The sequence below is a fragment of the Protopterus annectens genome, chromosome 16.part0, assembly GCF_019279795.1.
Source record: "Protopterus annectens isolate FY-2018-M chromosome 16.part0, PAN1.0, whole genome shotgun sequence".
Lineage (NCBI taxonomy): Eukaryota > Metazoa > Chordata > Ceratodontiformes > Protopteridae > Protopterus > Protopterus annectens.
In genome coordinates this window covers 827,481,401-827,498,633 of record NC_056750.1, presented here as the reverse complement: position 1 = coordinate 827,498,633, position 17,233 = coordinate 827,481,401, and the positions used below count along the sequence as shown (strand labels likewise).

Sequence of the window (17,233 nt, the reverse complement as noted above, 5' to 3'; positions counted from 1 at the left end):
TATTACCTCTACTACTGCTATTACCTGGAGGACTATAGCTACTGCTCCTGCTATCATGGTTAATACCAGTATTTGTATTACCTCTACTACTGCTATTAACTGGAGGACTATAGCTACTGCTCCTGCTATCATGGTTAGCACCAGTATTTGTATTACCTCTACTACTGCTATTACCTGGAGGACTATAGCTACTGCTCCTGCTATCATGGTTAGCACCAGTATTTGTATTACCTCTACTACTGCTATTACCTGGAGGACCATAGCTACTGCTACTGCTATCGTTGTTAGCACCAGTATTTGTATTACCTCTACTACTGCTATTACCTGGAGGACTGTAGCTACTGCTCCTGCTATCATGGTTAGCACCAGTATTTGTATTACCTCTACTACTGCTATTACCTGGAGGACTGTAGCTACTGCTCCTGCTATCATGGTTAGTACCAGTATTTGTATTACCTCTACTACTGCTATTACCTGGAGGACTATAGCTACTGCTCCTGCTATCATGGTTAGTACCAGTATTTGTATTACCTCTACTACTGCTATTACCTGGAGGACTGTAGCTACTGCTCCTGCTATCATGGTTATTACCAGTATTTGTATTACCTCTACTACTGCTATTACCTGGAGGACTATAGCTACTGCTCCTGCTATCATGGTTAGCACCAGTATTTGTATTACCTCTACTACTGCTATTACCTGGAGGACTGTAGCTACTGCTATCGTTGTTAGCACCAGTATTTGTATTACCTCTACTACTGCTATTACCTGGAGGACTGTAGCTACGCTATCATGGTTAGTACCAGTATTTGTATTACCTCTACTACTGCTATTACCTGGAGGACTATAGCTACTGCTCCTGCTATCATGGTTAATACCAGTATTTGTATTACCTCTACTACTGCTATTACCTGGAGGACTATAGCTACTGCTCCTGCTATCATGGTTAGCACCAGTATTTGTACTACCTCTACTACTGCTATTACCTGGAGGACTATAGCTACTGCTCCTGCTATCATGTTTAGCACCAGTATTTGTATTACCTCTACTACTGCTATTACCTGGAGGACTGTAGCTACTGCTCCTGCTATCATGGTTAGTACCAGTATTTGTATTACCTCTACTACTGCTATTACCTGGAGGACTATAGCTACTGCTATCGTTGTTAGCACCAGTATTTGTATTACCTCTACTACTGCTATTACCTGGAGGACTGTAGCTACCGCTATCATGGTTAGTACCAGTATTTGTATTACCTCTACTACTGCTATTACCTGGAGGACTATAGCTACTGCTCCTGCTATCATGGTTAATACCAGTATTTGTATTACCTCTACTACTGCTATTACCTGGAGGACTATAGCTACTGCTCCTGCTATCATGGTTAATACCAGTATTTGTATTACCTCTACTACTGCTATTACCTGGAGGACTGTAGCTACTGCTCCTGCTATCATGGTTAATACCAGTATTTGTATTACCTCTACTACTGCTATTACCTGGAGGACTGTAGCTACTGCTCCTGCTATCATTGTTAGTACCAGTATTTGTATTACCTCTACTACTGCTATTACCTGGAGGACTGTAGCTACTGCTATCGTTGTTAGCACCAGTATTTGTATTACCTCTACTACTGCTATTACCTGGAGGACTATAGCTACTGCTCCTGCTATCATGGTTAGCACCAGTATTTGTATTACCTCTACTACTGCTATTACCTGGAGGACCATAGCTACTGCTGCTATCGTTGTTAGCACCAGTATTTGTATTACCTCTACTACTGCTATTACCTGGAGGACTGTAGCTACTGCTATCGTTGTTAGCACCAGTATTTGTATTACCTCTACTACTGCTATTACCTGGAGGACTGTAGCTACTGCTCCTGCTATCATGGTTAGTACCAGTATTTGTATTACCTCTACTACTGCTATTACCTGGAGGACTGTAGCTACTGCTCCTGCTATCATTGTTAGCACCAGTATTTGTATTACCTCTACTACTGCTATTACCTGGAGGACTATAGCTACTGCTCCTGCTATCATGGCTAGTACCAGTATTTGTATTACCTCTACTACTGCTATTACCTGGAGGACTGTAGCTACTGCTCCTGCTATCATGGTTATTACCAGTATTTGTATTACCTCTACTACTGCTATTACCTGGAGGACTATAGCTACTGCTATCGTTGTTAGCACCAGTATTTGTATTACCTCTACTACTGCTATTACCTGGAGGACTGTAGCTACTGCTATCGTTGTTAGCACCAGTATTTGTATTACCTCTACTACTGCTATTACCTGGAGGACTGTAGCTACCGCTATCATGGTTAGTACCAGTATTTGTATTACCTCTACTACTGCTATTACCTGGAGGACTATAGCTACTGCTCCTGCTATCATGGTTAATACCAGTATTTGTATTACCTCTACTACTGCTATTACCTGGAGGACTATAGCTACTGCTCCTGCTATCATGGTTAGCACCAGTATTTGTATTACCTCTACTACTGCTATTACCTGGAGGACTATAGCTACTGCTCCTGCTATCATGGTTAGCACCAGTATTTGTATTACCTCTACTACTGCTATTACCTGGAGGACCATAGCTACTGCTATCGTTGTTAGCACCAGTATTTGTATTACCTCTACTACTGCTATTACCTGGAGGACTGTAGCTACTGCTCCTGCTATCATGGTTAGTACCAGTATTTGTATTACCTCTACTACTGCTATTACCTGGAGGACTGTAGCTACTGCTCCTGCTATCATTGTTAGCACCAGTATTTGTATTACCTCTACTACTGCTATTACCTGGAGGACTATAGCTACTGCTCCTGCTATCATGGTTATTACCAGTATTTGTATTACCTCTACTACTGCTATTACCTGGAGGACTATAGCTACTGCTATGCTATCGTTGTTAGCACCAGTATTTGTATTAACTCTACTACTGCTATTACCTGGAGGACTGTAGCTACTGCTATCGTTGTTAGCACCAGTATTTGTATTACCTCTACTTCTGCTATTACCTGGAGGACTGTAGCTACCGCTATCATGGTTAGTACCAGTATTTGTATTACCTGTACTACTGCTATTACCTGGAGGACTATAGCTACTGCTCCTGCTATCATGGTTAATACCAGTATTTGTATTACCTCTACTACTGCTATTACCTGGAGGACTAAAGCTACTGCTCCTGCTATCATGGTTAGCACCAGTATTTGTATTACCTCTACTACTGCTATTACCTGGAGGACTATAGCTACTGCTCCTGCTATCATGGTTAGCACCAGTATTTGTATTACCTCTACTACTGCTATTACCTGGAGGACCATAGCTACTGCTATCGTTGTTAGCACCAGTATTTGTATTACCTCTACTACTGCTATTACCTGGAGGACTGTAGCTACTGCTATCGTTGTTAGCACCAGTATTTGTATTACCTCTACTACTGCTATTACCTGGAGGACTGTAGCTACTGCTCCTGCTATCATGGTTAGTACCAGTATTTGTATTACCTCTACTACTGCTATTACCTGGAGGACTGTAGCTACTGCTCCTGCTATCATGGTTATTACCAGTATTTGTATTACCTCTACTACTGCTATTACCTGGAGGACTATAGCTACTGCTATCGTTGTTAGCACCAGTATTTGTATTACCTCTACTACTGCTATTACCTGGAGGACTGTAGCTACTGCTATCGTTGTTAGCACCAGTATTTGTATTACCTCTACTACTGCTATTACCTGGAGGACTGTAGCTACTGCTCCTGCTATCATTGTTAGCACCAGTATTTGTATTACCTCTACTACTGCTATTACCTGGAGGACTATAGCTACTGCTCCTGCTATCATGGTTAGTACCAGTATTTGTATTACCTCTACTACTGCTATTACCTGGAGGACTGTAGCTACTGCTCCTGCTATCATGGTTATTACCAGTATTTGTATTACCTCTACTACTGCTATTACCTGGAGGACTATAGCTACTGCTACTGCTATCGTTGTTAGCACCAGTATTTGTATTACCTCTACTACTGCTATTACCTGGAGGACTGTAGCTACTGCTATCGTTGTTAGCACCAGTATTTGTATTACCTGTACTACTGCTATTACCTGGAGGACTGTAGCTACCGCTATCATGGTTAGTACCAGTATTTGTATTACCTCTACTACTGCTATTACCTGGAGGACTATAGCTACTGCTCCTGCTATCATGGTTAATACCAGTATTTGTATTACCTCTACTACTGCTATTACCTGGAGGACTATAGCTACTGCTCCTGCTATCATGGTTAGCACCAGTATTTGTATTACCTCTACTACTGCTATTACCTGGAGGACTATAGCTACTGCTCCTGCTATCATGGTTAGCACCAGTATTTGTATTACCTCTACTACTGCTATTACCTGGAGGACCATAGCTACTGCTATCGTTGTTAGCACCAGTATTTGTATTACCTCTACTACTGCTATTACCTGGAGGACTGTAGCTACTGCTATCGTTGTTAGCACCAGTATTTGTATTACCTCTACTACTGCTATTACCTGGAGGACTGTAGCTACTGCTCCTGCTATCATGGTTAGTACCAGTATTTGTATTACCTCTACTACTGCTATTACCTGGAGGACTGTAGCTACTGCTCCTGCTATCATTGTTAGCACCAGTATTTGTATTACCTCTACTACTGCTATTACCTGGAGGACTATAGCTACTGCTCCTGCTATCATGGTTATTACCAGTATTTGTATTACCTCTACTACTGCTATTACCTGGAGGACTATAGCTACTGCTATCGTTGTTAGCACCAGTATTTGTATTACCTCTACTACTGCTATTACCTGGAGGACTGTAGCTACTGCTATCGTTGTTAGCACCAGTATTTGTATTACCTCTACTTCTGCTATTACCTGGAGGACTGTAGCTACCGCTATCATGGTTAGTACCAGTATTTGTATTACCTGTACTACTGCTATTACCTGGAGGACTATAGCTACTGCTCCTGCTATCATGGTTAATACCAGTATTTGTATTACCTCTACTACTGCTATTACCTGGAGGACTATAGCTACTGCTCCTGCTATCATGGTTAGCACCAGTATTTGTATTACCTCTACTACTGCTATTACCTGGAGGACTATAGCTACTGCTCCTGCTATCATGGTTAGCACCAGTATTTGTATTACCTCTACTACTGCTATTACCTGGAGGACCATAGCTACTGCTGCTATCGTTGTTAGCACCAGTATTTGTATTACCTCTACTACTGCTATTACCTGGAGGACTGTAGCTACTGCTATCGTTGTTAGCACCAGTATTTGTATTACCTCTACTACTGCTATTACCTGGAGGACTGTAGCTACTGCTCCTGCTATCATGGTTAGTACCAGTATTTGTATTACCTCTACTACTGCTATTACCTGGAGGACTGTAGCTACTGCTCCTGCTATCATGGTTATTACCAGTATTTGTATTACCTCTACTACTGCTATTACCTGGAGGACTATAGCTACTGCTATCGTTGTTAGCACCAGTATTTGTATTACCTCTACTACTGCTATTACCTGGAGGACTGTAGCTACTGCTATCGTTGTTAGCACCAGTATTTGTATTACCTCTACTACTGCTATTACCTGGAGGACTGTAGCTACCGCTATCATGGTTAGTACCAGTATTTGTATTACCTCTACTACTGCTATTACCTGGAGGACTATAGCTACTGCTCCTGCTATCATGGTTAATACCAGTATTTGTATTACCTCTACTACTGCTATTACCTGGAGGACTATAGCTACTGCTCCTGCTATCATGGTTAGCACCAGTATTTGTATTACCTCTACTACTGCTATTACCTGGAGGACTATAGCTACTGCTCCTGCTATCATGTTTAGCACCAGTATTTGTATTACCTCTACTACTGCTATTACCTGGAGGACTGTAGCTACTGCTCCTGCTATCATGGTTAGTACCAGTATTTGTATTACCTCTACTACTGCTATTACCTGGAGGACTATAGCTACTGCTATCGTTGTTAGCACCAGTATTTGTATTACCTCTACTACTGCTATTACCTGGAGGACTGTAGCTACCGCTATCATGGTTAGTACCAGTATTTGTATTACCTCTACTACTGCTATTACCTGGAGGACTATAGCTACTGCTCCTGCTATCATGGTTAATACCAGTATTTGTATTACCTCTACTACTGCTATTACCTGGAGGACTATAGCTACTGCTCCTGCTATCATGGTTAATACCAGTATTTGTATTACCTCTACTACTGCTATTACCTGGAGGACTGTAGCTACTGCTCCTGCTATCATGGTTAATACCAGTATTTGTATTACCTCTACTACTGCTATTACCTGGAGGACTGTAGCTACTGCTCCTGCTATCATTGTTAGTACCAGTATTTGTATTACCTCTACTACTGCTATTACCTGGAGGACTGTAGCTACCGCTATCATTGTTAGCACCAGTATTTGTATTACCTCTACTACTGCTATTACCTGGAGGACTGTAGCTACTGCTACTGCTATCATTGTTAGCACCAGTATTTGTATTACCTCTACTACTTCTATTACCTGGAGGACTGTAGCTACTGCTATCGTTGTTAGCACCAGTATTTGTATTACCTCTACTACTGCTATTACCTGGAGGACTGTAGCTACTGCTATCGTTGTTAGCACCAGTATTTGTATTACCTCTACTACTGCTATTACCTGGAGGACTGTAGCTACTGCTCCTGCTATCATGGTTAGCACCAGTATTTGTATTACCTCTACTACTGCTATTACCTGGAGGACTGTAGCTACTGCTCCTGCTATCATGGTTAATACCAGTATTTGTATTACCTCTACTACTGCTATTACCTGGAGGACTATAGCTACTGCTCCTGCTATCATGGTTAGTACCAGTATTTGTATTACCTCTACTACTGCTATTACCTGGAGGACTATAGCTACTGCTCCTGCTATCATGGTTAGTACCAGTATTTGTATTACCTCTACTACTGCTATTACCTGGAGGACTATAGCTACTGCTATCGTTGTTAGCACCAGTATTTGTATTACCTCTACTACTGCTATTACCTGGAGGACTATAGCTACTGCTCCTGCTATCATGGTTATTACCAGTATTTGTATTACCTCTACTACTGCTATTACCTGGAGGACTGTAGCTACTGCTATCGTTGTTAGCACCAGTATTTGTATTACCTCTACTTCTGCTATTACCTGGAGGACTGTAGCTACCGCTATCATGGTTAGTACCAGTATTTGTATTACCTGTACTACTGCTATTACCTGGAGGACTATAGCTACTGCTCCTGCTATCATGGTTAATACCAGTATTTGTATTACCTCTACTACTGCTATTACCTGGAGGACTATAGCTACTGCTCCTGCTATCATGGTTAGCACCAGTATTTGTATTACCTCTACTACTGCTATTACCTGGAGGACTATAGCTACTGCTCCTGCTATCATGGTTAGCACCAGTATTTGTATTACCTCTACTACTGCTATTACCTGGAGGACCATAGCTACTGCTATCGTTGTTAGCACCAGTATTTGTATTACCTCTACTACTGCTATTACCTGGAGGACTGTAGCTACTGCTATCGTTGTTAGCACCAGTATTTGTATTACCTCTACTACTGCTATTACCTGGAGGACTGTAGCTACTGCTCCTGCTATCATGGTTAGTACCAGTATTTGTATTACCTCTACTACTGCTATTACCTGGAGGACTGTAGCTACTGCTCCTGCTATCATGGTTATTACCAGTATTTGTATTACCTCTACTACTGCTATTACCTGGAGGACTATAGCTACTGCTATCGTTGTTAGCACCAGTATTTGTATTACCTCTACTACTGCTATTACCTGGAGGACTGTAGCTACTGCTATCGTTGTTAGCACCAGTATTTGTATTACCTCTACTACTGCTATTACCTGGAGGACTGTAGCTACCGCTATCATGGTTAGTACCAGTATTTGTATTACCTCTACTACTGCTATTACCTGGAGGACTATAGCTACTGCTCCTGCTATCATGGTTAATACCAGTATTTGTATTACCTCTACTACTGCTATTACCTGGAGGACTATAGCTACTGCTCCTGCTATCATGGTTAGCACCAGTATTTGTATTACCTCTACTACTGCTATTACCTGGAGGACTATAGCTACTGCTCCTGCTATCATGTTTAGCACCAGTATTTGTATTACCTCTACTACTGCTATTACCTGGAGGACTGTAGCTACTGCTCCTGCTATCATGGTTAGTACCAGTATTTGTATTACCTCTACTACTGCTATTACCTGGAGGACTATAGCTACTGCTATCGTTGTTAGCACCAGTATTTGTATTACCTCTACTACTGCTATTACCTGGAGGACTGTAGCTACCACTATCATGGTTAGTACCAGTATTTGTATTACCTCTACTACTGCTATTACCTGGAGGACTATAGCTACTGCTCCTGCTATCATGGTTAATACCAGTATTTGTATTACCTCTACTACTGCTATTACCTGGAGGACTATAGCTACTGCTCCTGCTATCATGGTTAATACCAGTATTTGTATTACCTCTACTACTGCTATTACCTGGAGGACTGTAGCTACTGCTCCTGCTATCATGGTTAATACCAGTATTTGTATTACCTCTACTACTGCTATTACCTGGAGGACTGTAGCTACTGCTCCTGCTATCATTGTTAGTACCAGTATTTGTATTACCTCTACTACTGCTATTACCTGGAGGACTGTAGCTACTGCTACTGCTATCATTGTTAGCACCAGTATTTGTATTACCTCTACTACTTCTATTACCTGGAGGACTGTAGCTACTGCTATCGTTGTTAGCACCAGTATTTGTATTACCTCTACTACTGCTATTACCTGGAGGACTGTAGCTACTGCTATCGTTGTTAGCACCAGTATTTGTATTACCTCTACTACTGCTATTACCTGGAGGACTGTAGCTACTGCTCCTGCTATCATGGTTAGCACCAGTATTTGTATTACCTCTACTACTGCTATTACCTGGAGGACTGTAGCTACTGCTCCTTCTATCATGGTTAATACCAGTATTTGTATTACCTCTACTACTGCTATTACCTGGAGGACTATAGCTACTGCTCCTGCTATCATGGTTAGTACCAGTATTTGTATTACCTCTACTACTGCTATTACCTGGAGGACTATAGCTACTGCTCCTGCTATCATGGTTAGTACCAGTATTTGTATTACCTCTACTACTGCTATTACCTGGGGGACTATAGCTACTGCTATCGTTTTTAGCACCAGTATTTGTATTACCTCTACTACTGCTATTACCTGGAGGACTGTAGCTACTGCTCCTGCTATCATGGTTAATACCAGTATTTGTATTACCTCTACTACTGCTATTACCTGGAGGACTGTAGCTACTGCTCCTGCTATCATGGTTAGTACCAGTATTTGTATTACCTCTACTACTGCTATTACCTGGAGGACTATAGCTACTGCTATCGTTGTTAGCACCAGTATTTGTATTACCTCTACTACTGCTATTACCTGGAGGACTATAGCTACTGCTCCTGCTATCATGGTTATTACCAGTATTTGTATTACCTCTACTACTGCTATTACCTGGAGGACTATAGCTACTGCTATCGTTGTTAGCACCAGTATTTGTATTACCTCTACTACTGCTATTACCTGGAGGACTGTAGCTACTGCTACCGCTATTATTGTTAGCACCAGTATTTGTATTACCTCTACTACTGCTATTACCTGGAGGACCATAGCTACTGCTATCGTTGTTAGCACCAGTATTTGTATTACCTCTACTACTGCTATTACCTGGAGGACTGTAGCTACTGCTCCTGCTATCATGGTTATTACCAGTATTTGTATTACCTCTACTACTGCTATTACCTGGAGGACTATAGCTACTGCTATCGTTGTTAGCACCAGTATTTGTATTACCTCTACTACTGCTATTACCTGGAGGACTGTAGCTACTGCTACCGCTATCATTGTTAGTAGCAGTATTTGTATTACCTCTACTACTGCTATTACCTGGAGGACTATAGCTACTGCTATCGTTGTTAGCACCAGTATTTGTATTACCTCTACTACTGCTATTACCTGGAGGACTGTAGCTACTGCTCCTGCTATCATGGTTAATACCAGTATTTGTATTACCTCTACTACTGCTATTACCTGGAGGACTATAGCTACTGCTCCTGCTATCATGGTTAGTACCAGTATTTGTATTACCTCTACTACTGCTATTACCTGGAGGACTATAGCTACTGCTATTGTTGTTAGCACCAGTATTTGTATTACCTCTACTACTGCTATTACCTGGAGGACTGTAGCTACTGCTCCTGCTATCATGGTTAATACCAGTATTTGTATTACCTCTACTACTGCTATTACCTGGAGGACTATAGCTACTGCTCCTGCTATCATGGTTAGTACCAGTATTTGTATTACCTCTACTACTGCTATTACCTGGAGGACTGTAGCTACTGCTACCGCTATTATTGTTAGCACCAGTATTTGTATTACCTCTACTACTGCTTTTACCTGGAGGACCATAGCTACTGCTATCATTGTTAGCACCAGTATTTGTATTACCTCTACTACTGCTATTACCTGGAGGACTGTAGCTACTGCTCCTGCTATCATTGTTAGTAGCAGTATTTGTATTACCTCTACTACTGCTATTACCTGGAGGACTATAGCTACTGCTCCTGCTATCATGGTTAGTACAAGTATTTGTATTACCTCTACTACTGCTATTACCTGGAGGACTGTAGCTACACCTACTGCTATTATTGTTAGTAGCAGTATTTGTATTACTTCTACTGCTACTTTTACCTGCACAATTTTAGCTACTGCTGCTATTACTTTTACAAGTAATACTGTTTTTGATACTACTGTCGCCATGTCTGTTTCTACTGCTGCTATTACTTTTACAAGTAATACTATTTTTGATACTACTGTCACCATGTCTGTTTCTACTGCTGCTATTACTTTTACAAGTGATACTATTTTTGATACTACTGTCGCCATGTCTGTTTCTACTGCTGCTATTACTTTTACAAGTAATACTATTTTTGATACTACTGTTGCCTTGTCTGTTTCTACTGTTGCTATTAGTATCAGTCCTGTTGTGAACTTTCTGCAGGGATGCTTTATATGTGCACTCACCAAAGAATGGAGCTGTGCCCCCATACCGACTGTATTCTAATATAACAAAACCTAATATTGTGGTATCTAGACAATAGAAAGATTAACTGATTTCCCATCAAAGCAAAATGTTCTCTAAGGTACTGTAGATTCAGAGTAAGTATATATAGCAAGCAATGATCTGACAAATCTGATGCAGGCAGATAAAGCTCCCCTGCAGAAAAAAAGTATAGATTTTATTATTTCATGCATACATATTTGTTAAATGTTAATTTAACAACTTGTAAACAACATCCTAAGTGATGAACATAATGACAAATGTCATTGGCATTTGAGCAAATTAAGATGCACATGAATTATATTTGAAATTATTCTAATTTTGTCTAAATTAGCCTGTTGTGTTTCTCAACAATAACTACAAGAATCAATCAGAGATGGTTAGAAATGATTGGGAAGAGAGACTGGAAAAGCCATTTAAAACGGAACAATGGATTGACTTATAAATGGCTCCCAAGTATGCAACAAAGTGCAGAAAATGTAGGATTTTGGTTTGGAAGTGTGTGCATAGGTATTTTTATACCCCAAGCAGACTTCCTTCAAAGAATTGTTCCTCGGGTAGACAGCTAATGTTCCAGGTGTGATGGGGAAAAAAAGGTAAGTGAAACATATGTTACAAAAGTGCAACAAGTTGGCAGAGTTTAAAAATTCCCTGCAGAGTACTCTGTCAGAAATAGTGGGTGAGCAAATGGTTGTAACAAAGAAAATTATTCTTTTGGGATGGGATGCAGGATCTGTATTGCTTATAAGTAAGGTCTTGTTAAGTTTAACTCTGTTGGCTGCTGAAAAAGCAATTACCAGAAAATGAAAATAAAACTCTAAACTAACTCTATTTGAAGTACTGAATATTATAAAAGAGGCAAAACAACTGGAAGAGGGGCCTTTAGAAAAGGGAACGATCAAATGTCCAGGAGCAGGAAGAGTAAGGTTTCAGGGAAGGCAGGAACCGAACAAATTATGTAATGTCAGACTGGTGATAGCTATAAAGAAAGACAGAAAAGATATGTGATATAGAATGTGTCTAAATGGAAAACATTGTAATATGTTTTATTTTATTTTCTGTTAATGTATGTCAAATGAATGACTTAAATGATAATTTAATAAAGGTGTTTAAAAAACAAGTCTCAGCGACAGTCTTAATTTGTGCACCCATTTTTGTTAAATGGGTTTGCCTCAGTTTGCATGGGCTTGTTTTCATGGGAAATCCAAGGTGGTATTTTTACAGATGAAAGACAGTTCACAAGGAATTGTCATAATATGTTCCATAATTACAATTTAGCATTAGCAGTACAATGGAATTGAAGCTCAGACATTCTATGAGAGGTTGTCTTTTCCTGCCTTAAATCTCCTAAGACAATTTTAGTCTTGTTGTACATTTACTTGTTTTCATGACATACCTGAGATTGTCATTCAATATTGCCCAGCAGGGAAGTTACTGGGAATGTAAAATGATTCTTTTGTTTATGAAACTGATTTAAGATGGCAGTTCAAAACTGCTACTTTATCTAGAGTTTCTGTTACTGAAAAAATATATAAACCCCTGATAATTTAGTTTTTTTTTTTACCAGCACCATGCATATGGTCCACAGACAGATAACTTAGCACATAACTCTGAGATTATACCATGACCCCCCCATTAATATTCCAAAACGTGCACGCTGATTGGTCAACGTGCACATTGTAAATCGACTTATACTAATGGAAAAAGGTCCGGTCACCCGGACTTTTTCCATTAGTATAAGTCTTTTTTAAAACACTGTCTTGCTATGTTAAAGGAGTTTAACATAGCAACACAGGTTTTAAAAAAGCAATGGAGATCTCCGTTGCTTATTTTAAAGCTGTCTCGCTATGTTAAACTCCTTTAACATAGCGACACAGTGTGTAAAAAGCAACGGAGATCTTGCTTTCTCCGTTGCTTTTTTTTTAAACCTGTCTCGCTATGTTAAATGGGTTTAACATAGCGAGACAGCTTTAAAATAAGCAACGGAGATCTCCGTTGCTTATTTTAAAGCTGTCTCGCTATGTTAAACCCATTTAACATAGCGAGACAGGTTTAAAAAAAAAAGCAACGGAGAAAGCAAGATCTCCGTTGCTTTTTACTGTTTCGCTATGTTAAATGGGTTTAACATAGCGAGACAGCTTTAAAATAAGCAACGGACATCTCCGTTGCTTATTTTAAAGCTGTCTCGCTATGTTAAACCCATTTAACATAGCGAAACAGTAAAAAGCAACAGAGATCTTGCTTTCTCCATTGCTTTTGGCCACAGCTCTGATGTACTGCGTAGGCATGCGCAGTACATCAGAACTGCCGCGGATACCAGCCAGCTGCGGAAGGGCAGCAAAGAGGCATTATACAATGCCATTATTTAAGAAAAGTAATTATTTCTTTTCTTAAATAATGTCATAGTATAATAGCAATAACCCACTTTTGAGTGTGGGTAATGCGGGATTTACCCACGGTCGTGGGTAAATCCCGCATTACCCACACCCAGGCATGGGTTATTGCTATATTATACAACAGTGCAGGCAAGGGGAAACACCTCATCCTGCATTGTTCCTCACACACACACACACACACACACACACACACACACACACACACACACACACACACACACACACACACACACACACACACACACACACACACACACACACATACACATGCACACACACACTCCACTGCTACCTGCAGCAGTAATCCAAACATATACAGTGGATTTAAAACGTGTACACACCCCTCTTAAAATGCCAGGTTTTTGTGATATAAAAAAATGAGACCACAATAAATCATTTCAAAATTTTCCCACCTTTAATGTAACCTATAACCTGTACAATTCAATTGAAAAACAAACAAATCTGTTAGGGGAAAAAATATAAAAAATAAAAAATGTACAATAAGCTGGTTGCATAAGTGTGCACACCCTTAAACTAATATTTTGTTAAAGCACCTTTTGATTTAATTGTCTGCAGCTGCAAAACATTCCTCTCTGGGTTGGAGCATACAACTTAGATATACCACTGGGTGCTCTTCTTCCTCTGAAGAGACATAGCTGAGTACAGCCCCCACCCCATAGTTTGAAGCATCCACTTGCTCAACAAATGCATTGATGTAATCTGGACTGGCTAACACAAGGGGCCCTCCCAAAGCTCCTTTAAGCTTCTGGAATGCCTGCTCATTTTCTGGGGTCCACACGTCCTTATCTGGCTTGTTTTTCCTTGTCAAATCTGTGAGGGGAGCAGCTATAGTACTATAACTGGGGACAAACTTTCTGTACTACCCTGCTGTCCCTAAGAATACCCTCTCCTGCTTTTTGGTAACAGGTGCAGGCCATGCCTGAATGGCTTCCACTTTGGCAGGTTCTGCCCTGATCTTACCATTCCCCACTCTTTGTCCCAGGTAGGAGACCTCTGCCACCTGACATTTGCTGGGCTTAATGGTCAACCCTGCCCTGTGTAGTCTGCCCAGCACCTCCATGACATGCTGAAGGAGCTCTTGCCAGGAATGGCTGTAGATGGCAATATCATCCAGGTTACCAAGGGAAAATCTCCTGCTCCTGCTAGGGTATGATCTACCAGCCTATGGAAAGTCGCTGGGGCATTTTTCATCCCTAAGGGCATTTTCATGTACTTATACAAGCGAAAAGGATTCACAAAGGCTGACCTCACTCTAGCAATGGGAGTCAAGGGCATGTGTCAGTAACCCTTGGTAAGATCAATAGTGGTAAGATACTTAGCTCCACCCAGCTGCTGTAGGGCTTCATCTATCCTAGGCATGGGGTAAGCATCTGACTCTGTGTGACTATTTCATTTCCTGTAGTCCATACAGAACCTGGTGCTGCCATCATTCTTTGGTATCAGCACCACTGGGGAGGCCCAGGGACTGATGTACTCCTGGATTACCCCTAGTTCCAACATTTCCTGTATCTCCTCCCTCAGATTCTGTTTGACGTTTTCAGACACCCTATAAAGGCCTGGTTAATAGGCTTTTGGGATCCTGTATCCACATGGTGTTGCACCAGGTGGGTGCTCCCTGGTTTTCCAGTGATCATGTCCCCAAACTCCTGTAACTCTGCTCATATTTCTCAAAACTGGGTAGGGGATAGCTGCCAGGACATTGCTACACAAGCCTCACTGAGGAGATCAGTCACCAGATCGCCCTCAGCCTCCTCCTGCAATCCACTGCAAATACTTAGCACAAGGGTCTCCCTGTCATGGTACAGTTTCATCATATTAGCATGGTACAGTTTGTGCCCATGCCTCCTGCCTAGCAGTTCTACCATGTACATCATGTACATTAACATCACTGACATTCCTTCCCACTTTGTAGGGTCCCTCCCAAGCTGCCTGTAGGTGTCTGACAGGAATGAGAACAATTACCTGCTTCCCTACAGCATAGTCTCTAGCTCGAACATTCCTGTCATGCCAGACCTTTTTCTGCTGTTGGGCTTCTGTCAGGTTCTCCTGGGCCAAGCCCATGAGTTCCCTGAACCTTGTCCTGAGGTTTAGGACATATGCCACATCAAACTCCTTGTGGGATTCACAATCACCCTCCCACTCATCTTGAATCAAATCTAGGCGTCTCCACACCATATGCCCATACACAAACTCAAAGGGTGAAAAACCTGTGGATTCCTGGGGACCCTCTCTTTAAGCAAACAACAGATGGAGCAAATATTTGTCCCACTCCCTCTTGAACTGGTCTTCAAATGCCCATAGCATGGACTTGAGTGTGAGTTTAACCTCTCCACAAGACCATTAGTCTGGGGATGGTATGGGTGGTCTTTAGGTGCTTCACCCCACAGTACTTCCACAGACAAGCCAGCAGGTCTGACATGAAAATGGCACCTGTGTCAGTCAGTATTTCTTTTGGTAAACCTACCCTGCTGAAAATCTCTAACAAAGCATTTGCCACCTTTTCTGCCTCAATGGAGGACAGCCACCACCTCAGGGCATCTGGTAGTAGGGTTTATATCATAAACTCTAGCAGGATTTATATCATAAACTCAAAAGACCAAAGCACTGAATGACATAACATCGAACTGCAAATGTCAAAAGCTGATAACCGCGAAAGCTTAAAACTTTGAAAACGGAACCTCTGAATACCAACAGTTGTCCATCTGCTCACCCATGCAACCTGAAACGTAACCCTAGCAAACACAACCACACCTCTGTAATCGTCACAACACCATCCATTTACCAAATAACACTAAGCTACAAACATTTATGTGAACTAATCTAATGTGCACAACTGAAAGTAAATCGTAAACGCAAAAGCAGCAAAGCAGCACATGATTCTTCCAGTACAAAACACGGAAGACACAAACACTACAAACTGTTTCTTATGTGGGGGGCTTCACCCCCCCCCCACACTCCCCTACTTAAATATACCAACTCCAAGATCGCACCACAGTGGAGGTAATAGCGAAGCCACAAAAACGGCCCACCAAATTCTTTCCCTAGGTAAGAATTCGATAATCTCAGTCTTTGATGTTTCAGGTTCAATGTTATGTTTATGATATAAACCCTGGTAGTGTAATCTAATACCACTAGGATAAATATTTTCTCTGTGGAAATTTGGGTACTCAGAGGCACCACAATATCCATAGCTACCTTCTGAAATGGCTCCTCAATCACAGGCAAAGGCATCAAAGGAGCTTTCACCTTATCTCCTGCCTTGTCTACCTTTTGGCACTGCTCACAGATTCTGCAGTACCCTGTTACATCTCTGGAAATCCCAGGCCAGTAGAAGTTCTGCACAATACGTCTCTTGGTACACTTTATGCCCATATGACCTGCAAAGGGCATATCATGGGCTATGGCAAGAAGTGCCAGATGGTAGGCTTTGCTGCATTCTCTCACCCTCTATCCCTCCCTCAGGGGGTTACTTGCTGTACATTATCCCTTTGTCCCAGTATACAGATTCCCCTTTCCCTTGAGAATCAGGTGCCTCACTAGCTACCTCCCTCAGGCCTTGTAATGCAG

The 17,233-nt window shown here is 41.4% G+C and overlaps 1 protein-coding gene across 1 annotated transcript; it reads left to right on the top strand.

Annotated features, from left to right (window-relative positions):
- The first annotated feature begins 3,053 nt into the window (after positions 1-3,053).
- LOC122790662 (uncharacterized threonine-rich GPI-anchored glycoprotein PJ4664.02-like) lies at positions 3,054-11,252 on the top strand. Its single transcript, XM_044058186.1, has one exon. The coding sequence runs from the start codon at positions 3,054-3,056 to the stop codon at positions 11,250-11,252; it is 8,199 nt and encodes a 2,732-aa protein (XP_043914121.1).
- Positions 11,253-17,233: the final 5,981 nt, after the last annotated feature.

Excerpts from the sequence above, each read along its gene's own strand:
- LOC122790662 (XM_044058186.1), top strand. The coding sequence starts at position 3,054 with ATGGTTAGTACCAGTATTTGTATTACCTGTACTACTGCTATTACCTGG.